General features: G+C 51.7%; 2 protein-coding genes across 2 annotated transcripts; both read right to left on the minus strand.

Annotated features, from left to right (window-relative positions):
* Positions 1–1,126: 1,126 nt before the first annotated feature.
* IRF2BPL (interferon regulatory factor 2 binding protein like) lies at positions 1,127–4,657 on the minus strand. Its single transcript, XM_034937898.4, has one exon. It carries the CDS (start codon positions 4,354–4,356, stop codon positions 1,978–1,980), a length of 2,379 nt encoding a protein of 792 aa, XP_034793789.2. The 5' UTR covers positions 4,357–4,657; the 3' UTR covers positions 1,127–1,977.
* A 4,141-nt stretch (positions 4,658–8,798) lies between these two features.
* Positions 8,799–17,779, minus strand: LOC134728988 (uncharacterized). Its single transcript, XM_063596346.1, has 2 exons — positions 17,647–17,779; positions 8,799–9,772 (listed from the first exon to the last, which is right to left on the minus strand). Exons 1-2 carry the CDS (start codon positions 17,649–17,651, stop codon positions 9,136–9,138), a joined length of 642 nt encoding a protein of 213 aa, XP_063452416.1. The 5' UTR covers positions 17,652–17,779; the 3' UTR covers positions 8,799–9,135.
* Positions 17,780–22,636: the final 4,857 nt, after the last annotated feature.

The following is a 22,636-nucleotide window of genomic DNA, read 5'->3' on the forward strand; positions in this document are numbered from 1 at the left end:
TCCCCAAACGTGCCTGTACCCATCCCCACCTCCCAGTCTTCCCACTCCTTTGATGGGAGTGGAGTGGGGGATCCAAGTTTCTTAATAGTCCTTCAGCCTTGGAGGGGACCAACAGGGCCCAGCTCGCCCCGCCCAGGAATGAGATGTGGCCAGGAATCAATTTGACTGGATTGCCGGGTTTTGTTTTGCTTCCTCCCTCCTGTTTTCTGCTCTTCTATTTGCCTCCCAGGAAAGTACAAGGTTCAGATCAGGTTTGCCTTCCCCTACCACTGGGAGGACTCCAGGCTGCTCTCAGCCCACGAGCAGGGGCTCTGCTCTAAAGGGCAGTAGTCTTCTCTCCGCTTCCCCGCCTCTCTGCACCTCACAAACGCCGCCAAAAGCTGATTAGATGAATAATTGCATTGCTTCACCAGCAGGAATGGATTTTTATTTGATGTTGGAAGTAAACCTTTGCTTCAGGAACTAAGTTTGGGGTTTTCCCCCCTCTTCCTCATCCTCGGAAACCCTCTCTAATCAACTAAGTCTTTAGAATTATTTCTGCCTTTAAAAATAATTATTTAAAATACAAGAAAGAAAACTTGTAATGAATGAGGTGAAAACTGGTTTTCCAAGGCACCAGCCTGAAGCTACTGCGGACTCTCCAGGCTGAGTGTATGCATTTGCTCCCAGCTCTGCGGCAGTTTTGTTTTAAATATGCAGACTGATGTCTGTCATATCTAAGAAGCAAAGCATCCTAGCTTTTCTCCTAGACTTTTTCGCCCACTTGTCAAGTCACCAGCTGCACTGGGTGTCAGCCTATGTTCACCGCCACAGGGCGAGGCACCAGAAAGCATTCTTGACAATGCCATTTGCAGCTGGGCCCGCATCCGGGGGAAAATAGAGATGCTGAAGAGTAAACCGAAATCGCTTAGTCAGCAACTGTCGCCTCCCCAAGAGGTGAATGTAAATAGCCTGGTACCGAGGGGGAGGGGCAGCAAGGCAGCACAGGGCCTTTCCCACAGGCCAGCTCCCAGGGCTTTCAAAAGCACTGGGATTTTCGTTCTATACTGGAGGTAGGGAGGGTGTCGCCTACGTCGGAGTTGCATGGCCTTAGCCCTAGAAAGACAAAATTGCTGACTCAGCGCAGTTAATATCAATTGAATTTATTACAAGTTACTAAGCTCCAAGGCACATTACAGTGTTCTGTTAACTACAGAAATGTATAAAGGACAAACAGAGCAGATTCTCCATGTCTAGCATTTCGCTCTACTGTTCAAAAGCATCCGTGCATCAATAAAGCAAAAACAAAACAACACGTGTAGATCCAACACATTCAGGTCAGTAGAAACAAACCAAAACATTTTCCCCTCACAAACTTGCAACAAAAAACACCCCATCCCCCCCGACACCCCCTTACCATTTTGCAAACAAAACAGAAAAACAAAACAAAACAGAACAAAATAAAGTGAAGACTTCAACACTTGGGGCAGTTTAGAAGGAAGCTTTCACCATTTTATAGCATTTTTTTTTTTTTTTTTTTTTTTTTTAGGCAGCAACACTGGCCTTGGCAAAAAAAAAAAAAAAAAAAAAAAAGTCTTTTTCTTTTGTGTGTGTTTTTCCTTTCAGAGAGTGCATAACATTTACAAAAATACACACCAGCAGCAGTCGTTGCTAAGGACTATTAATTCTGTACCTAGGCAAACATTCTGCCACCAAATAAATGCTAACGATATGATGCAAATGACCCAACCAATACTATACTGCTTAACACAAACCAGCTTATCCTTCAAATGAAGAAGTTACATACCTTTGTTTCAAAATATAGAAACATACGACGAAAATAATGTCTATACATAAGACTAACTTTTTGCAGTTTCGTTATATTCACAATTCTACACCTTGGGAGTGAGGGGAGGGAGGGTCGAGTTGGGTTGGGGGAGGGGCCCTCAGGATTGGAGAGGAGCTGGTCTAGGGCAAAGGAGGTGGCTGCCCAGTGGTTCAAGGGTCTCTCTCCTTTTTCACTTTAACATCCCCAGCTAAGATAGTCGCGATTTCGCCCTGCATGAAGGCCCAAGGTACATTCGACCCGACTAGGGGGCATTTCTCTCCGCTGGGGCAATACACCTCGCCGGTGGCCCCCTGGGCCTTGATACTCTCTCTAGAGCAAGGGAAGCAAAATTTGTGGCTGGGGACGGAAGGGCACTGAACGAAATGCGTGTCCTCCAAACGTTCGTGGCAAATGGTGCAGCAGAGGGGTCCGCTGTTGGCCATGGGGGAATCCGGAATGTTTTGGGGGTGCACTTGGTCCATGCCCGGGTGGGCGCTAGGCGGCGGGGGCGCCACCTGTAAATTCAGGTCCCCGTTACGTGATGCCAAGCGGCGCTGCCCCGGCACGGAGGCCGGCGAGACTGGGCTGCTGCTGTTGCGCCGCGCGGACGCAGTGGTAGAGTGCACGGAACTGCCATCCTTGGGCGAGTGCGCTGTGCCCAGAGTATCTGCCACCGACATGAGAGCGGCCATAGGGGACGGACCGTTCTGGGGGGCTGACTCAGGTGGGGTGGTCCGGTTGGAATGGGGTCCCAGAGGTGGGGGCGGCGGAGGCGGACCCCCTGCCGCGTGCCCCGGCGCCGCGAAGCCCCCGGCGGACATGGTGAGCTTCAGCGCCTCGCTCTGGTTCGCCATCCACTGCTGCCTCTGCTGTTCCTCGCCCAGCTTCAGCGCGCCCTCGGCTGAGTCCGGGGGCTCCGGAGAGGCCTTTCTCTTGCGCAGGCTGGCGGCTGCGCCCCGGCCCGACGGCGCGGCGGGCGGCAAGGCCCCGGTCCCCGGGGGTGCGCTGGGGGCGCGGCTCAGACTCACCAGAGCAGTGGGCAGCATGGGACAGCTGGCGTCCAGGTAGGGCTGGGGCAGCATGTCGGCGCCGGGCACGCCCTCCTTGAAGAAGCGCACGGCTTCGGGGAGCAGGTCTCCAAGCAGGCGCCAGTCCCCGGAGCCGTGCTTCTTTTCGTACTCCAAGTACTTGAAACCCGAGGATAGGCCCCGGCCGAAGTCCTTCATGCAGTCCTGATACATCTGCTTGGCCACACCAGATGCACTGGAGTACACGTTGCCCGAGCCCGTGGGGTACTCAATGAACAGCTTCAATTCGTAGTCCATGCCGGGCTTGGAGACGGCGTCGAAGGCGAAAACGCGGCCCAGCAGCGAGTGGTCCTTCTTGAAGCGAACCTCGTAGGGCGTGCAGCCTGCCAGCGTGAGCAGCGTGTCGCGGACCATCTTGGGCTTGTTGGCCCACTCCTCGGCGCGGTTGCGCAGGCTCTCGCTCAGCTCGGCCAGGGCCTCGGCGTTGCGCTGCTTCTCCTTCAACTCGCGCTCCTGGTCTGTGCTCGACACCGAGCCGGGCCTCTTACCACCAGCACCCACGCCCACCTCTGCCACCGACGAAGAGGTCGAAGACGACGCGGAGGACGACGTGGCCGATACACCCGGGGTACCCCCGAGACAAGCGGGGCCCCCAGGAGCCCCTGGGGGAGCAGGCGTCGGGGGCCCACGGCTGCCCAGGGCGTGGGGAGGGGGTGGGGGAAGTACCGCAGCGCTGGCCGGGCCGTTAAGCAGCGTCTGCGGTAGCAGGTTGGGGGGCACGGTGAGCTGGGGGCCTCCGCCACCCCCCGGGTTGGGCAGCCCCGTAACCAGCCCACCGTGCGTTCCACGCCGAGACGCCACCGACGCCGCCGCTGAAGAAGAATTGGGGCTCTGACGGTTCAGCTCTGGGGGTCCCTCCTCTGGTGTTGGTTTGGGGAAGCCGTTTGGGCCCCCCAGGCCGTTGGGCAGTCGCGCGGTGTGGCTGCTGCTTCCCAGGCTCACCGGCGGTGGCGGGTACTCGAAGCGGCTGCGCTGTTCCACCGCAGCGGCGGCGGCGGCGGCGGCGGCGGCGGCAGCGCTTAGGCCGTAGCGCTCCAGGCCAGACGGGGCCGCCAGCACGGCAGGCTTGCTGGAACCATCAACGTGGTTGAGCTGTTGTTGTTGTTGCTGCTGCTGCTGCTGCTGTTGCTGCTGCTGCTGTTGCTGCTGCTGTTGCGCGGCGGCGGCGGCGGCCGCCGCTGCTGCCGCCGCCGCCGCCGCTTCCTTAGCCGACAGGGCCACTGTCTTGACCCCGACGGGCGGCGGCGGCCCGGGGGAGCGGCCGTCCTGGAAGCAGCCGTGCGCCCGCTTCAGCTGGCGCGCTGTCTCGATCACGAACTCGATGCGATCGGCGCCCTCGTAGTTGACGCAACCGCGACATACGGGTTCCGAGAAGTCCCAGATCATGGCCCAGGGCATGCGGGGCAGGTCGCACAGGTAGCAAGATTGTCTCCGGGACGAGGACACCTGCGCCGCCGACATGATGCCTGCCCTGGGGAAGGTAGGCCCCCGCCCGGGCTGTCTCCGCGGCGCCTTCTCCTCCGGGAGGACTGGCCGGCTGGGGAGGGAGTCCGACTGCGGGGGAGGGAGGAGGGGGGGCGAGAAAGTTCTGCCCCAGGGGCTGGAGGGAACGCGAGTCTCCACCGCCGGCGCAGCGCCTCGCCGTGGGGGCTCCACCGCCCGGGCAGCGGACGGGTTCAGCCCTTTCTTCGCCCCCACCTCCTACTGCGGTTGACTCGTAGCGAGGGGAGCTCAGGCGCCTTCTTCCTGGTGCTGCAGACTTGGGCTGGAAGCTCCCGGCCCGAGGGGAGGGGGCGAGGGTGCTCGGTGCTGGCCGCCGTTGCCTCTTGGCCCCCTCCCCGGAGTGGCTGGTGCGTGGAAGCTCGAAAGGGGCTGTCTCTTCCTCTCCCCGGGGACCCCCCTACGAGCTGCGTCCTCTCCCCGACGGGCCCCCTGGGGCGAGGGCCAGAGGGTTCAGTGCCACCCGGTGCCCGGGTCCAATCTTGCTGAAGCCGCTGCTTCCCCGGAGGACCGGGGGAGGGGGTGGCAGCCGAGAAAGGACCTTCTCCCCTCCGCAGCGTCGGCCGTTCTGCTGGCGGCGACTGGGTTTGCACCCCGGAGGGAGCCGCCGCGGCCACTGCTTCCAGGACGCACGAGAGCAGAGGAGAGGAGTGCACGCACGCAGGCTCCCGCCGCCCCCAGGCCTGGCCGGCGCCCGGGCCGCCGCGGCTGGCGGCGCTCACGTTGGCTGCAGGGCGCTCGCGCGGCGCCTCGGCCCGGGTCGCATCCCTTCCCGCTCGTGCTCACGCTCGCCCGGAATGTGGGGTTGTGATTGTTACTCTACGTTCCGGAGGCGCGTCTCGGCGCTCCTGCTCCGGCTGCGGCTCGCGCTGTCCCCGGCTTGGCCGCGCGGGATGCCGCCCGGGCGGAGCGCTGACGTCACCGCCATGCTCTGCACCAGTTCTTCCCCCTCCCCTTTACACTTCCTCTGTGGAGCCCACTTGTTGCTCAGGAAAGGCGCATGCGCGGCAGGACGCCCAGATTCCTCCCAGCCGGCCCCTCCTCCGCGCCTCCGCCCTCCCCTCCCCCCTCGCCGTGTGTGTACAACAGCTGAGGCCCGGCGAGCTAATGCTGGAAGTCCAGAGCTGGGGGTGGAAATTAAACAGACGATGACCTTTCCTTTCCCTGCCCGGCATTCCCAAGTAAAAACGCATTTAAGAACCACTAGCGTCGTTTCCGATCCCTGTCCCACCCCACCCCCAAGCCTCGGCAGTGAATTTAAATGTCCTGTTTCAGGATTTTTCGCCGTGAATTTCGTATAAGGTATTAACCATTTCATCTGCGGTTGAACCTTATCCCCCCCGGCATGGATGTTAAATTCATCGCCACCACTGATGCCGAAGCACCTGCAAAATTAGCTGTTTTCCAATCTTCCAGAAATTGTCTTTTCTATTTGTTTTTGTGCCCTGATCTAGGAACCCGGGCTTCAACGATAGAGCTAAATGAATTCAGAGTGCGCTACCCTTCCCCCCAGCCGCACTTTAAAATTTTTGGCTGAACGTCTGAAGAAGATACGAGCACCCCGAGGCCTTTAAGGAAAACAGGCAACTGGCTGCGCACAGCTGCAGTTGAGGGCAGGGAGGGGGAGGGGCCGGAGAGGCCAAACAGGTGAGTGGTGTTTCTAGAGTTTGATTTTTAAAAGGTGGAGGCAGCATTTAATAATACTGATATATTTTTGTAAAGCACAGCCGCAGTTTTCAAAGTTCTTTCTCAGGCGCTGTGATCTCACTCCATGTTGCCCCAGAAGGCAGAACAAGGCCGTGATTTTTTTTTTTTTTTTTTTAAGACGGAGTCTTGCTCTGTCGCCCAGGCTGGAGTGCAAAATGGCGCGATCTCGGCTCACTGCAACCTCTGCCTCGCAGGTTCAAGCGATTCTTCCGCCTCAGCCTCCCAAGTAGCTGTGATTACCGGCACCCGCCATCAGGCCCAGCTAATTTTTTGTATTTTTGTAGAGACATGGTTTCACCATGTTAACCAGCTGGTCTTGAACTCCTGACCTCAGGTGATCCTCCCGCCTCGGCCTTCCAAAGTGCTGGGATTACAAGCATGAACCACCACGCCCGGCCAAGGCCGTGATTTCTTCTGCCTTACAAGATCACTGCTCATCAGTATTGCTTATGGCACGATGGATATGTTGGTCATAGCTCTAGTTGGGGCATTTCTATTGATTATTCTAATTATTGGGTTTGCTTTTTTTTTTTTTTTTTATTTCATGAAAACTGAGATAATCCCAGGGAAGGCTGGAGAAGGGAAAGCAATATAATGGGATTTCGGATTCTGAAGTCTGGCCCACCAGATTGAAATTTCCTCTCCATCACTAACTGGCTCTCCACCCTTAAGCTAGTTACCCACAAAATCTCTCTTTTCCATGGAAAAGAGAATGGAATGATAGCTCCCAGGTTATTAGGGTTGTTTGAGATTTCAACTTCGGTTTTTTGTTTTTTTGAGATAGGATCTTGTTCTGTTGCCCAGGCTGGAGTGCAGTGGCACACTCGCGGCTGGCAGCAGCCTGACCTCCCAGGCTCAAGTAATCCTCCCACCTCAGCCTCCCTAGTAGCTGGGACTACAGGCATGTGCCATTACACCTGGCCAATTTTTTTGTATTTTTGGAAAGGGATGGGGTTTTGCCGTGTTGCCCAGGCTGGTCTCAAACTCCTGGGCCCAAGTGATGCACCCACCTTGGCCTCCCAAAGTGTTGGGATTACAGGCATGAGCCACCTCACCCGGCCTCAATTTGTTTCTTGTCATAATAAGAGATAACGCTTACTTAGACTTGCCGTGGGACCTTAGTAAACTAGGTGGCTTACTTGCATCACCCTTAATATTATCTACATTATTAAGGGGATATTATCTATAGTATTTTGTTGTTGTTTTGAGACAGAGTCCACTCTGTCACCCAGGCTGGAGTACAGTGACGCAATCTCAGCTCACTGCAACCTCCACCTCCCAGGTTCAAGCAATTCTCCTGCCTCAGTCTCCCAAGTACCTGGGGATACAGGCGCCCGCCACCACACCCAGCTCATTTTTGTATTTTTAGTAGAGACGGACTTTCCCCATGTTGGCCAGGCTGGTCTCGAACTCCTGACCTCAGGTGATCCTCCCGCCTCAGCCTCCCAAAGTGCTGGGATTACAGGCATGACCCACCGTGCCCGGCCTATTACAGTATTAAACCCTTAATATTATCTACAGGGTAGATTCTTTTACCTCCATTTTACAAACCAGGAAAGTAAAGAGGCTATATAACTTGCCTACAGCCATTAGTGATGGGGCTGGGATTTGAATCCAGTAAATCTGATTTGAGGTGTCTTTGACAAGCTCAGGCTTGCAGAGGTGGTTTGGGGTGCTCAAAATTCCCATCAGCCCCAGTTGATTTGGTGTTACATACAATCTTACGTAAGTACTACGCCAATACACCTTCATAACCAACCCCCAGCCTCCCCTTCCAAGCGCATTTGTACCACTGAGTTCTATATACAGAAGTTGTAGATCTGTCACTACCAGACTGTAACTTAAATACACCATACAGAATGGAGAGCAGTGTTGGACTCACAGTTAGTGTTAGTTAGTATTGATACTAGTGTTGGTACTATTGCTGGTTGACATGTGACAGTACTTAGTAAACTGCATAAATTGTGAGGATCACTATTATCACTCTTATTACTAGTAATTGCAATAAAGTTCAGTGGAAGCAACAAGAGATACTTACTTTTATTTTGACACTTGACTTCCAGAGCCTGTTCCCCTATCCAACACTCCCCAGAGCCCCAATCTCCCACTCATTCTGGGGCCCCTGAGTGCAAAGGAAAGGCGAGTTTTTAAGGACAGAAGAGGAGGAGGAGCCCTAGGGAGCCCCTCTTTCATCTCAAAGCAGCCAGATTTCTGTTTTTGTAAAACAGTGAGCTCACTGTGCACTCTAGAGCAATAATAAACTTTCTCTGGCCTGCTGGCACTTTGCAGTGATTCCTCTGCAAAGAGTTGCTTGGGGAGCATTGCCTCACTCTCCCAGACTTCAGCCCTCCCCACACTACCGCTACCCTGGAGTGAGTCAAAACATAGGGGTGGGAAATGGTTTGACATCCCCGCCAGCCTGGGGCTCCTTAGCTTTGGCTCGGTTGGGTGACCCATTTCTTTACATTAATATTTATTCAGCCCTTCCCTTTATTAAACCAAAAATATTAGGGAAATAGCAACTTAGCCGCAACCCTCCAGCCAGGCTGCTAGAGAAAGCAAGTTGGATTCTATGACATGGTGTTATGTTTGGTATGCACACACATATGTCTCCATCTCCCTGTCTGTCTCTGTCTTCACTGTTACTAAAGGAGATATATATACACACATACATGCTGGGGTGCCTTCAGACACACTGAGTTAGAAATCAACATGTATTTAAACAGACTTCCATTACAGACTCATAATCCTTTCATTTATAAAACATAGCTCTCTCCAAACCGCCCCCCCACCCCCCACCAAAAAAAAGAATCAACATCATTTGTGGTATCTCTTGTTGCCTGAGATGGCCGTTTGGGGATGTGTGAGAGACGGTGAGAGGCTAGAACTCCAGTGTTCTGGAGATGGGTTTTCTCCCTGAAGAAGAGTCCCGTGCAACAAAACTATGACAACGGTGGAAAGGAACTGGAAAGGATTTGGGAGGGGGGTGGTGGAGGTGGAGGAGCCTCAACGTAAACTGCCAGGTGTAGAGACTCAAAGAACTCTGTCCATGGGGTCTGGGAGACAAGCAGAGACTAGCAGAGCCGGGCGCCAAACGGCGGCATCATCTTCCCAAAGTTCCTTCCTACTGTCGCTTTCCCCACCCAGCTTGCCATCTGGGCTGGCATCCTCAGAGAACCCTGCTCTAAACTGGAGCAAAAGGTCAGCTTTCCACCTGGCCTTGCCGGAGCACCATAGCCCAAGGTTGCTAGTGGTGAGAAGGTCGCCAGGCGCGCACTTCGAAGCTCCCTGCACTCTCTCTCCTGCCCCCGCCGTTTTGTGGCAGAGACGGGGCGCGGGTGTGTGTGTGTGTTGCGGGGGCGGGGGGGCTCTTGGCCTGGCAGCCCTGCAGTCAGCTGGCTCAACCTTCAAGGAGGCCCGGGCTGAACCTCGCGTCACCCTGCTGCAACGCGCGCCGCCAAGCGCTCCAGCGAGAGAAAGGCCTTTTTTGGTAACAGCCCCGCGGTAAGCGGGACCCACTTCTCTGGCCTGCGAGATCCGCCTTGGAGAAGATGAAAACAAACGTCTGCGTTGGGCCCTCCTCTGGCCTTTCGATGGCCCCTGATCGCCGCGCGCCAGGAACCCCAGAGGCGCAGTTTGAGCCCTGGGCCTGTAGAGACGAGCAAAGGGGCTGGGGAGGGTGGGGGAAGGGAGACAGCAAGATGATTTACAGATTTACTCCCAGGCCCATTCCGTGGCGGAAGTATTTGCCTTTCCCTAAAGGAGTAATCCCGGTATTTGAAAAAAAAAAAAAAAAAAAAGTATTAACTTAGGCCAGGGCGTAGGGTTACGCAAGAGCCACTCGAGCATGAAATCCCAAGAACAACGTGATTCGCTGAGAAGCCCCGGGGGAGGAAAGCCTGCACCGCCTGCCAGGACCTGCCCAGCCTGGGGCGCGCGGGCAGCCGGGCTCTCCGTGCAAAATCGGGTGGAAGGAAAAGGAGAGCGGACGTAGTGTTTAGTGCAGGCACAGTGGCCACAGCGAGCGATGGATCTCTGACTGATTTCTTCCTGGAGGGGCGGGGAACAGGGAGGGGAGGGGAACAGGGAGGGGAAGAAAGGCGGGGGGAGTCGCGTCTGGTTCCTGCCTCCTCCCCGCTTCCTCTCTTTGCCCGCGTGCCAGGATGGGGGAGCCCAGCGCTGTCCTCAGCAAAAGCTGGTGTGGTTTTTTTAGGTCCAAAAATAAAGGAACGCTGGAATGAGCCGCCCAGGTACCAGGCCTAGAGGTAAAAAAAAAAAAAAAAAAGAGGGAAGAGCCAGACAAGGGTGCTATTCACTGACCTGGTTGGGTTAAAACAAATACCCACACCCCAAAAAGGGGGGTTGGAGAGGAAGGAAGCCTTGGACGGCAAGAGTAGGCAGAAAGCTGGCAGGGCGGCCGACCAGGCCACAGGTGCGCATACCCCCGGACCCTCCACCCCGCCGGGCGCGCGCCTGGGCCTCAGCAGGGAGTAGGAGTGCCAGCCAGTTCCCACTGGCCCACACCGACCTGGGGATTTCCACAGTCCGGCTACGGCGACCCGTTGCCGCCGGCGCTTTCCTGCTGGGGCCACCAGAAGGCGGGGCCTCAGAGCGGGAAGCCCCTCCCTGCAGCCTCGCCATCCCTCGGTCAGGTCTGGTACATGGGGCAGCTGTCACTGCTGTGCCTGGTTGGGATGGATGGGCCAGGATCTTCAAATATTTTGGCTTGCGTGAGCTGAGTAGTTCAACCCGAAACTCAGGAGAGAGGGAGGAAGGGAGGGCGCTTAGCATTTGGGTACATATTTACATTATGTTGTTTAACTTGGACTTGGCTGACCCTAAACAGCTGTGTGAACTTGAGCAAATCTCTTGAATTTCGGTTTCTTCATCCGTAAAATGGGAAAAAGTTACACTGCTTCCTTTGCCTGCCTCGTTGATCTGTGTGGAAGACAATGTAATGTGCTTAATAAAATGTAAGAAATTATTAACAATACAACGACCAACATTTGTCTAGGGCTCCGAAGAGCATTCCCAGACATTATTTCACCAATCCCTACATCAACCCTGTGAAGTAGGTGTTACTTTCATCAACCTCCTGTATAGGTGAGGAAAGCCAAGTCCAGAATTACTGGAAACCAGGTTCCCTGGCTGTAAAACTGGCATTTCTTCTTTCACCCCGCCTGTTGCTATACCTTTTTGAGGGTCTCAGATGCTCCTCAGAAACTGCAAGAAATTAAAACCTCTCTCCCCATTGGAGTTTACAGGTTCATGTCCCAGTAGATGCAAGGTTATACATAAATTAGCACAGGTTATTTTGGAGTTAAAATCACTATCCAGCTTTGAAGCAAAATTGAGTAGTTATGCTTTCCTGGCACCCTGTAAAACCATTCTCTTTCTTCCTGCTTTTTTTTTTCTTTTACTTTCTTTTTTTTTTTTTGGAGAAAGTCTCACTTCAGTTGCCCAGGCTGAGTGCAGTGGTGCCATCTCAGCCCATACAGCTTCAACCTCCCTGGCTCAGATGATTCTCCCACCTCAGCCTCCCAAGTAGATGGGACTACAGGTGCGTGCCACCACGCCTAGCTCATTTTTTATTTTTTTTTATTTTTAGTATTAAAAAAAAAGAGAGAGATGGGATTTTGCCATGTTGCCCAGGCTGGTCTCAAACTCCTGGACTCCAGCAATCCACCTGCTTGGGCCTCCCAAAGTGCTAAGATTACAGGCGTGAGCAACTGCGCTCAGCCCCTGCCAAAACAAAAACAAAAACATGTTATTTATTTATTTTGAGACAGGGTCTCACCCATGCTGGAGTGCAGTGGTACGATCTCTCACCTCAGCCTTAGGAGTAGCTGGGACTACAGGCATGCACCACCCCATACCTAGCTTAGTTTTTTATTTTTTGTAGACACGGGGATCTCACTATGTTGCCCAGGCCTGTCTCTTCTGGGCTCAGGCAGTTCTCCCACCTCAGCCTCCCAAAGTACAGGGATTATCACCGCATCTGGTCTCTTCCTGCCTTTTCTATACCCCGGTCCTTGGCAGAGGTGATGGAGGAAAATCTGAAGTTCTAGAACTCACTGAAGCATTTAGGAATTTACTGAGATACCCTTACCAAGGACAGCAGCATTTTCATTGTGCACTCTTGAGAAAGACCCCAGGCTGAACAATAAACAAGGAGGAAAATGAAGAGAGTGCATTTTATAGTGGAAGGAGCCTCTTCTCATACCCAAAAGTCATATCACATAAGTAACGTGCGCCACCTCATACGGGTCACACCAGCTGTATAGACACTCACCCAACATGTACTGTCCTGTCCTTAGGCTAGGGGCCACATGATTGTGGCAGGCTACAGTCCTCAAAGCACTTCTGGCCACCAGGTGCAGTGCAGTTGTGCACACCTGTAGTGCCAGCTACTTGGGAGGCTGAGGTGGGAGGATCACTTGAGCCCAGGAGTAGTTCAAGACTGCAGTGAACTATGATCACACCACTGCATTCCACTATTCCACCCTGGGTGACAGAGCAAGACTTTTTTTTTTGAGATGGAGTCTCACTCTACGCCCAGGCTGGAGTGCAGTGGCACAATCTCGGCTCACTGCAACCTCCACCTCCTGGGTTCAAGCGATTCTCCTGTCTCAGCCTCCCAAGTAGCTGGGATTACAAGTGCCTGCCACCATGCCTGGCTAATTTTTGTATATATTGTTTCATGGGGTTTCACCATGTTTGCCAGGCTGGTCTCGAACTCCAGACCTCAGGTAATCTACCTCAGCCTCCCAAAGTACTGAGATTACAGGTGTGAGCCACCGCACCCAGCCTTCATCTCTTAAGAGAAAAAAAAAAAGCACTTCTAGCCAAGGGTAGGTGTATAGCTCTGACATCAAATCTGGCCTAGGCATCACTGGAGCAAGAAAGCCCGGAAACAAAGTGACCCCTCCAACACATCTAGAGGACCACCATACTTTAACCTGAACTCCCCTCTCTGGCCGTACACAGAAGAGTAAGCTTGATAGGTCCCTGGTGTGAAACTATCCTCAGTACTTACATTTTGTTTCGAAGCTGAAACTTGGCTACCAGATGGCCTGGTGGGTTTCTGTTCCCCAACTCCTTAACCAGTGCCCTTCCATTTACCATTCATTCAGTTATTCAACTATTTATTTAGGGAACACTTTCTATGTCAGTGCTGGATGAACCAAGCCAGACTGGCTGTAGCCCAGAATCTAGAAGCTTCCATTTCCTCCTAGGTGTCCTACTTTCCTGATGCAATAGCCCAAAAGTCATAAGAGGCAGAGCTTGTTCAATACTCCCACCAGCCACATGACTGACTTAGAGCAATCTATTTATTCTCTCTGGGACTCCATTTCTTCACCTGTCAAAGGTTGATATTAAAACCTGTTCTCCCTACTTCAGGGGTTTGCTATGAAATTCTGTATGTTAATGCCTAGGGCTGTAGAAAGGCGAGACACTGTGACAAATCTTTTTTCCAGCGCTAAGCCCTTCGAGGTAAAATGGGTGGAAAGCCAGGCCTGCCGCTAAGCCCTGTCCACTCTCTTCATCTTGCCCTTGGAGGGCCTCCTCCTGGGGGGCCAATCTAGCATGTCCATGTCCTTCTGGGCTGGCAGACAAACAAGCAATGACAAGCTTTAGGCCTAAGAGCTGGAGAAAGACAATAGCAAGGTTAGGCTGTTTTTTTCTCATCTCTCCTAGAGAGACAAGGATATCCCCTCCCCAAATCCCTGGTGGTGGCAGTGAAGCTCGGAGCAGTTGGATTTATTTAGGGCTTTTACTTTTTTTTTTTGTTTTGGCCAATTTGGAAAGAAAAGAGGCAATGACCTCTTCTTTAAAAAACAAAACTAGGCAGGAAGTGTACTGGGCCTGAGTGGCAGGGACTAAGGGTGTAATTACAGGTTTTTGTTCAGCATTTTCAAGTAATTAAATCCAAAGGAAAGCGAGCCTAGCCGAGGCTTCTTGGATGCAGGGCAGACAAGAGCTGTGTGTATGTGTGTGTTTTGTGTGTGTTGGGATGGGGAGGAGAGGCAGGAGGTGAGAAATGGATTTGCTTTTCAGGCTGAGAAGAAGCGGGCTTCTCGCCTTTATTAATATTTTTACATTGCTTTTTTCAAAAGGTAGCCGATTATTCATCTTTTATTCGGTGCCACTGCCCTCTCCTTGGTGACATTTTCAGCGTGCACAGCTTTCTAGGCACTGATTTTCCTTCACGCCAACTCTCCCCCTCCCCACTTTTTCATATTCCCGCTTTCTGCCTGGTTGCCCACACAATAAACCCACTGCAAAATCCGCAGCCAGCTTTCTTGCCTACAGCTTCCATCCCAGCGACCTCCGACGCTGAACAATAGTCTCTCCTTTTGTTTTAAACATCTTCTGGCTTTCCTTGTTCCGCTTTAAAATACTTCTTACCACCACCATCCCTACCCAGCCTCCCCCGTGGTTGCCTCGGTTTCCTTTTGGGACAAGCAGTCTGTGCACAAGCGCACCTGGTTTGCAACGCCCAGAGCGTTTGAAATGGGTTCAAAGCCTAGGGATGCGCGGGCTCCTCTCTCCTCCCCTCCTCTTCCTTCCCTCTCCCTGGGCCCTTGGTGTCCCTCCGACGTTCCCTGGACGTTGTGAAGTGACAAGCAAGAAAGCATATACTGTCTGCTCACATTTTTAAGGGCAGGAAACCTGACCCACCCCCAGACCACGCGCCCCAAGGAGGGGCACTTGCATTTTCCGGCGGGTGAGGGGGCGGCCTCTACTAGGGTTAGCTGGGGCCGGCCTGGAGGCTGCCCCCTCCTCTTCCTCCTTCTCCTACCCCCACCCCACATCATGCCCTCAGATTACCGCCCCCACTTCCCCCGCCAGTCCCCTTCACCTACTCTCCCCAAGAACAGATTGTTTATCAGAACGGGCAGCCAAGAAACCTACTCCTGTTTCTGGCCTCTGCCAGAGATTAATCACACTTGGGAATGGCACAAAACTTGACTGTGTTGGGAAGGGGTGAGGCGTAGGGGGTAGGGAGGTGGGGAGATGTGGGGTGGGGGGATAGTTAAAAGGAAAGACCAATACATTTGACAAGGTGACCAAATCGGGGTTACCGCTGCCTCTCCCCTCCTTTATTTTAGTAAGTCAGTGCAGAAGACAGAATTCTACTTCATTCCCACTCCCTCTACCCCCACCCCCAATTACCTTCCTTCTTCTCTAGGTCTTCATGTTTGATGCTTTAATAGTACTGACTGGCTTTTAATTCTGATTAACATTCTCAGCTGGTGCGTGTGTGTGTGTGTGTGTGTGTGTGTGCGCGCGCGCGCGCGCGCCCTCGAGCGCGCGTTGGGGCCTGGCAATACACACTCAAACCGGACTGCCTGACAAATCCCCCCTTTTCATCCTTCTCTTTGAAATGACATCAAGATGGACTTGTGGGGGGGGGGGGAGGGATGAAGAGAGGAGGCACGGAAAAAAGAGAGGGAGGGGGAAGTAATTTATGTGCTTTTCTAAGGCAGCTAGTAAAATTCCTAAGGGAGAACAAATGCCAAAATTGACTGTCTTGGTGTATTTTAGACCCGATCGTCAGGGTGAATCATGTCAGGGCTTTGCAGTGGACCTGCAGCCTGGGAGCTGAAGGCAGGGACACGAAACATCCCTGTGTCTGGGAGGTGCCCTTCTGAAAGAGGCAGGAGATGGGTATTTGCTCTCACCAGGCTCCTCTCCTTCAGGATTTTTTTTTTCTAATTCATTGCAAGATGGAGTTTTTAAAAAAAAAAAAATTGGCACTGATAAAGAAAAGCCAAGGATAGAAAACTCCCCATAAAACACGGCCCCCCAAGGGAAGTGCAAAACCCATTTGATGCAAAATATAGATATCTTCACCCTGGATTTTTCCTCCTTTGCTTTACAACTCTGCAGACATCAGGTTAGCAAAAGGTAATAAATAGTCCTTGCACAGCAGGGTCTGGACTAGTGAAAACAGTTTACTGAAATTAATGGGCCTCGCTTGAACCAAAACCTCCACTTTGGAATTAATGCCAGACATAGTTTTCCTGAACTCTATCCAACCGCCTAAGCGGCAGACAATTTTCATTCTATTTGTGCTGGAAAATAAAGCCCAAGTCCTTGATCTCAGTGTAGATTTTCATTAAAAAAAAAAAAAAAAAAGTACAGTGAATACTATGCCAATTTCCACTTTCTGCCCATAGAAGCCCTTGTGCTCTGGGCTGTGCGTGACGGTCAGAAGTTATCTGGTAAACTTTGCATTGAAAAGCATCTCCGAACTCCCTCCCCATCTGTGGCCTCACAGCTTTCACCATGACATCTGAGAGATTCAAGGAAAGCTCCAGAAACAGGCTTAGCTCTCAATAACAACCCTCTTCCCTACAGATCTTAGAAAGGCTGGATCTGAACAACGCTGCCTGCAAGACCTCCATTCCCACCCTAAATAAAGCGCCAAACCATCCAACCGAAACCCACCCCTCCTCCCCCGGTACTCAGGGTGTCTACAGCTCTGAGGCTCCCTTTATTTTTATTTTTATTAATGTATTTTTAAGGCTGAAAGGCACACACACCACACGCATTCACACCCAGTGGTTATGGGGTTTTGGCAGGTACGCGGAGACCCGGTGCCCCAGCTGTCAGTGTCTGATCCCAACCCCTCCTCCTCCTCCCTCCGTTATTTATTAATAAAAGCCTGGTCGTGGGCAGCCGGCGTTCTGGTTTTCATTGTACAGTCTGCACTGGTGACATAGGACATGTGGAAAATTTTGAGAGCACTGCGGTGAATAGTGTGGAGGGGGAGCGTGAGCAGGGGGAGGGGAGGGGAGGGAGGGGAGCGAGTTACTTTTTAGCTTCCGCTAAGTACTTGGCGGCTCGCCAGGCCCGGAGAATTGTGGGAAGCGAAAACCTCCCCAGTATAAACTGCCAGCTTTAAGCAGCCCTGACAGTTCTGCTCCTTCCAAACTTGGCAGCCGTTCAAAGTGCTCTTTCATTTGAAATGCTGGAAGCCTGCCATGTGCAATGCAGATTTGCTGTGCCTGTGCGCAGAAGGAACTGATAAATGCCGTTGCAGTTGCCATGGGGACAGGAGGCTATCAGAATGGCCTTGTGATCCGCAGCCTCTCTGCGCGGCAGGCTCTCGTTCTCCCCCTCCCGCCCCTCCTCCCTCTAGTCAGTGAGATGGTGAAATAAATGTTCTGGAAAAAGGTTAACCCTCCCCGCTCTGGTTCCGAGGGTGAGAGGAGGTTAACCTCTAAGCACTTCCTTGGCCTTAAGTGCCAGCCCGGAGCACAGGTGTCAGCGCCGTCCTTGGGTGGGTCACCATCCTCCCGCTCTCCTCTTTCACACCCCCAGCTTTCTTCCTGCTCCCTGGGGGCTTTCACAAAGCGGTATTTTTAATAGAGGCTTTTCAGCAAGCTCAAGTGTAAGTCTTTGAGTCATCAAAACCCGGATGTAAACACAGCAGCCCTGCATTCTGCACAGTTTGCGTGTATTTTATCTTTTTAATAATATTTAGCTGGCAACTTAAAACTGCAAGGATGCCAGATATTTTAGCCAGCCACTTACATCATGCAGCATCCATCTTGGGGAGAGTGGTGGCGGGTCCTTTCCTTGTTCTCTTGCTCCCTGCCGCCTACCTGAGACCGCAGGAAATCTGGGTCTTTCTGAAGGCATCTTCTTGTGGTGTAGTCCCCTTGGAACCGCGGCCTTTAGAATGAACATGACATCACCTTGGGCAACAACGACAGAGGGTGTGTTCCTGTAGGAGACAAGACACGGGGAGATCCAAGGTGAAACAGATCTATCATTTACGCTGCGCCAATTTCAGGTGTGTGAGGGTGCACAGTCTGGATCATCAGCCCCCCATTTAGCACGAACTGCCGTTTGAAACACAGTCTGATTTAATGTACAGAAACAAAATAGCACATTCAGATTTGGTATATTTTCAGGCCTGTAATGCCAACACTCCGGGTGGCCTGTTTAATGGGGAAAAAATGAAATATTCCACTCCAGCCCAGGCCTATGGAAACCAAAGAGGTTTAGTGATTTATTTACATTGGGGGTAAAAACGGTGAGCAGTATTCCTTCTCGGCTCACTACTTCCTGAAGGTTTCCTGAACCTAAACCTTCGTTAACATCCCAGGAAGGGAACTTATTTTTCCTGTGGCTTTCAATATTTTCTGCTAAATATATTTCGGCACACTGTTTATCTTGGGCTTCAGCTTTCAGACCTTTATGCACTGTTAACACCTTGAGGCTGTTTCACTGAAAAATGGTGTATGTTAATTAAAGAGGACTTTATGTGCTGGGCATTAAGGCAGGGGGATTTCTGTTTTGATCTGTCTGTATAATGAGGGGCTTCAGGATGAAACACAAGTCAGAGGCCTGTTAGCTTCGTGAAGCCCTTTTGACAAAGCGGGACCTTGAATGTGGGCCCTTGTATTCAAACCCTTGAAGACCACAGAATGTTGAACTGAACGAAACATTTCTTCCTAAGTGCATGGTGAACATGGAGGCCAGGAGAGGGGACAGACTGAAAATGCCCCAAGTTCCTGGGGTTTAGCTGCAATTTCTTTGAACTTGACTGTCTCTGGGTGTCTGCTCGTGATTGTCACGGCACCTCTGGCCAAGGCGATGCACTCTGTCTCGCTGGAATTTCCTGATTCCAAAGTAGACCCTTCCAAATAAATAATCAACAAACGCCATCTGCTTCACCTTGCCAGCAGGCACAGAGCTGAAGGGTTAGCTAAAACCTACCATTTTTAGGAGCAGTAGGCTCTTGAGACATTTCAAGATAGGTTTCGACTTGGAATTAAACTAGAGTTAGAGGCAGAAATCAGGTGATTCAGAAAGCAACCCCCCCTCCCTCCCGCCAACTTCCCCAGACAGTCCAGGCAGCTGGGTTTTTGGCTCTCACAGCTGCTAAGCTTTGGCAAGCCAAAAGCATATTTCGTGGTGGTGATTCCTTTCCCAGGTTGACGGACATGTTTCTGTACTGAGCACAAGGCATGTTTCCTGACTGTGTGTGAATCAGAGGCTGCATTTTTATCCAGGGCTTCTGGTGACAGTTTTAAGCTGGATGAACAAAGCAGACCCTGACATGTCCCTATCATCAAAGTCAAGAGATACAGAATCTATCCTAAATGTTCGCCACCTCTAGCCCAGATGTATTATATTTATTTATTTTTGTTTTATTTTGTTTTTTGAGGCGGTGTCTTCCTCTGTCGCCCACGCTGGAGTGCAGTGGGGCAGTCTCAGCTCACTGCAACCTCCGCCTCCCGGGTTCAAGCAATTCTCTTGCCTCAGCCTCCCGAATAGCTGGGATTACAGGCATGTGCTATCACGCCTGGCTACTTTTTTTGTATTTTTAGTAGAGACAGGGTTTTGCCATGTTGGCCGGGCTGGTCTCGAACTCCTGACCTCAGGCGATCTGCCCTCCTCAGCTTCCCAAAGTTTCTGGGATTACAGGCGTGAGCCACCACACCCGGCTATTTTTTTTTAATCATGCCAAGAGCAGCCACCACCCCACAAGTCAATGGATGCCCATGTTCATGTGTCAGATGTTACCCTTCTCTCTCTCAGTGTTTTTGTAGTGTTTGCTTCTTTGTTGGCTTTGGTGAGAAGATTTACAAAAGCCATTTTGGACCCTTGAGTGCCTTTCCAGATCGAGGCAAGCTCCAAGATTCCAAACAGCCTTGACCTCGTCTGTGTCGCCCCATTATAGCAGGGATGATAACCGGAGGGGAGTCCTTGGTGTAGCCCCTCCATACCAGGGCCCGGAGAGCCAGCTTCCCAGAAATCCATGGATTAGGAAGCTCTGTCGTGGGCCAGTTCAGGAGCGGCAGGGGGAACAACTCCCTTTTGTTTTGTTGTCTAGCATGTGACCAGAATGCTGCCAGCTAATTTTAACCCCACCAAAGTACTGCTGGAAAAAAAAAAAAAAAAAAAACTATCTTGCATCTGGAGAGAGAAATGCTGTGGGCTGGATAAAAGCTTTTCAGCCTGTGTTCCTTCCTGTTTCAGTTTCCAAACTTGCATTATCGGTAACCTGAAAAATGATGAGTTTCACCAAATTCCTGGATGTTGTGCAAGAGGACAATGAGTCTATTTTGGGTGGTGTGAGTGTGTCTGGCATAGACACTGGGAACCATTGTTTTCAGGAGGGAGAATGTTTTGGGGTTTCCTGGTGCTTTCCTTATAGAGTCTGAAAGCCTCAAGGGGTACTGCTGGGGGGAGAAACCCTCCATGGCAACCATGGAGGCTGTGCTCTGCAAAAGACCTGGCTGAGAATTGGGTGGTTAGGCCAGTGGGTGGGGGTGAGGGGTGACGTGGCAGTGGTGGCTCCAGAGGTGTTAAAAGGTGCTCTGTAGGGAGTGTTTGAGGTAGAACGACTGGAGCAGGAAGAAGTGGGGAGAGAGAGATGCTTTCACTGTAGCTGGGCGGCCCCCTGGGACACAGGGCACCTCTTCTACTAATTCTCCATATCTGCTTTTAGCACCATGCGTGAATGGAGGATTATATGGAGTTCCCCACCCTGGATACTGGATTCTCAAAGCATACCTGTGGTGGTTCATTGTTGCTGTCTGGCTGGATGGCAGTTGTTGCTAGTGGAAAAGTCCAGAATCGCAAGACCCAGGAAATGAAATGGTTTGGGTGAGACAGCGTGTAGCTAGGCAGGTGCCGCTGACTGTTCTAGAACTAGATAGTAAGGTGGACTGCCGTTAACCTGAGTGTCCACAACGCAGTCTCGGAAGATAAGGTCAACACTGCAGCACTTGCTGCAACCTCAACCAGGAAAGCTTGGTGGCAGTTGTTCTGACAGCTGCAGAAGGCTTCAGCTGCCTAAAAAGCCATTTGCTCAGCCCTGCCCTGTCTGGCCAACTTCTGTGTATTTCAAGGATCCTCATGGGTCTCTGTGGCCCCCCTCTTTTCTGAGTCCTCAGGCAGACACCATCTTCGGAAGGGCAGGGAACCCCATGTTCTGCTTCTAACTGGCTGCTATAACCTGCCAGCAGTAGTCAAGATCAGTTGGCAAATCCCTAAATTAAGGTTCTGTTTATTTTGTTGTTTCAAAGGCTTGTTTTGAGCAAGATGTTGTGCTTTAATTAAAAAGATGAGAGATCATGAGTAAGTGAAAATATTTTTGAATCTTCACAAATAGGTTTGAATTTCATTTCTTGCGATTCACAGTAGGGGGTCAAGCTGATCAGCACTTTTATCTGTGAGACCATCTAGAAGGTTTTCTGTAAGTTAACAGCTGACTCTTCTGCACAATAGAAGTGTAAAGGGAATCCTATGTCAAGCATTTGTTCCTTGCTGCTTCTCTGTTTACAGATTTTAGCCAGCCTTCAGCTGTCATTAGGGCATATTCCTCATTTACCTTTCTAGCCAGAGGATTCCTAAATGTTTCATAATAGCTCCACAGCTGGAATGCAGCTGCTTGGGGTGGAGCAAACATAACTCCCTATAGGTCAGCGGGTGAGGGAGGGCAGGGAATCTTGGAAGGTTGGGAAAGTCCTTCTAAAGCCAGAGCTCAGGAATGAGTGGGGCCACTGGTGTGAAGACTTTCCAGATGGGGGAAGGAAGGGTTCATTTTCTGCCCTCTGGGTAGATTCCAAAAAATCGCTTTGGGGAGGCCAACTATTTTGAAATTGCCTTTAAAGAAGACAACACAAATGTTTAAACTGACCTGGAAAAGCCTTTCTTTTTCCTTTCCCTACAATCCTAGTCTGTTCCCTTGCACATTAATCAACAGAATTGTGTGCCCACGATTCTCCCCTCCCTCACCTCTTTTATTATTATTATCTTTGGTTCAGGAAACTTTTGGAAGCTTTCCCAGGCTGGAGCTATAGAATGATTCCAGGAAAATGCATAGGAGTTTCTGAGTTTTCTCTGGAGGGAGCTGAACATGTTTTTCAGAGAGACGAAGCTAGGGGCAACCAGGTCTTGTGCAAGACTGCAGCCACAAAAGAGGGCAGACAGTGCTAAAAAGATCTGTGGACATCCAAAAGTTCTGAAAGCAAGGTGTGGCTTAGTGAGCCTGCCTGTTCCCCACCCCTTCAGTGTTTTATTATGGCAGCTGCCATGATGTCAGTCCGTGAGCCAAAGCACCCCATCTCAGGGAGATATGCTGAGAACAGCTGGGTGCTGGGGTTTGGACTCTCAAGTTAGCAGCACTTGTAGTTTCTGCCAAAAGAACACTCCAAGATATAGATGGAAAAGTGCAGGGAGTCAATACCCAGCAGGCAGGGGCCCCACCCAGACATGGAATGCAATGGACAAAAAAGTGTCCTTGGGCTATTGCTGCCAAGGGTGGTGCCAGCCTTCAGCCTGTGCCAGTGCAGATGCTTTTGAGCCCAGAAAACACACACAGAACTGCATGCACGCATATATCAGAAACATCTGTCTATACACAAAACCAGAAAGCTACTGGGGAGGTGTGCATAGATGAGGTACAAGAGCAAGGGGGACCTGCAGGACCCATCACTGATAGATGTGGCTTTTTTTTTTTTTTTTTTTTTTTGAGACAGGGTCTTGCTGTGTCGCCCAGGCTGGA

This window comes from Pan paniscus, chromosome 15 (assembly GCF_029289425.2).
Source record: "Pan paniscus chromosome 15, NHGRI_mPanPan1-v2.0_pri, whole genome shotgun sequence".
NCBI classification, from domain to species: Eukaryota; Metazoa; Chordata; class Mammalia; order Primates; family Hominidae; genus Pan; species Pan paniscus.

Coding starts and splice junctions, on each gene's coding strand:
- IRF2BPL (XM_034937898.4), bottom strand. CDS start 4,356: ATGTCGGCGGCGCAGGTGTCCTCGTCCCGGAGACAATCTTGCTACCTG.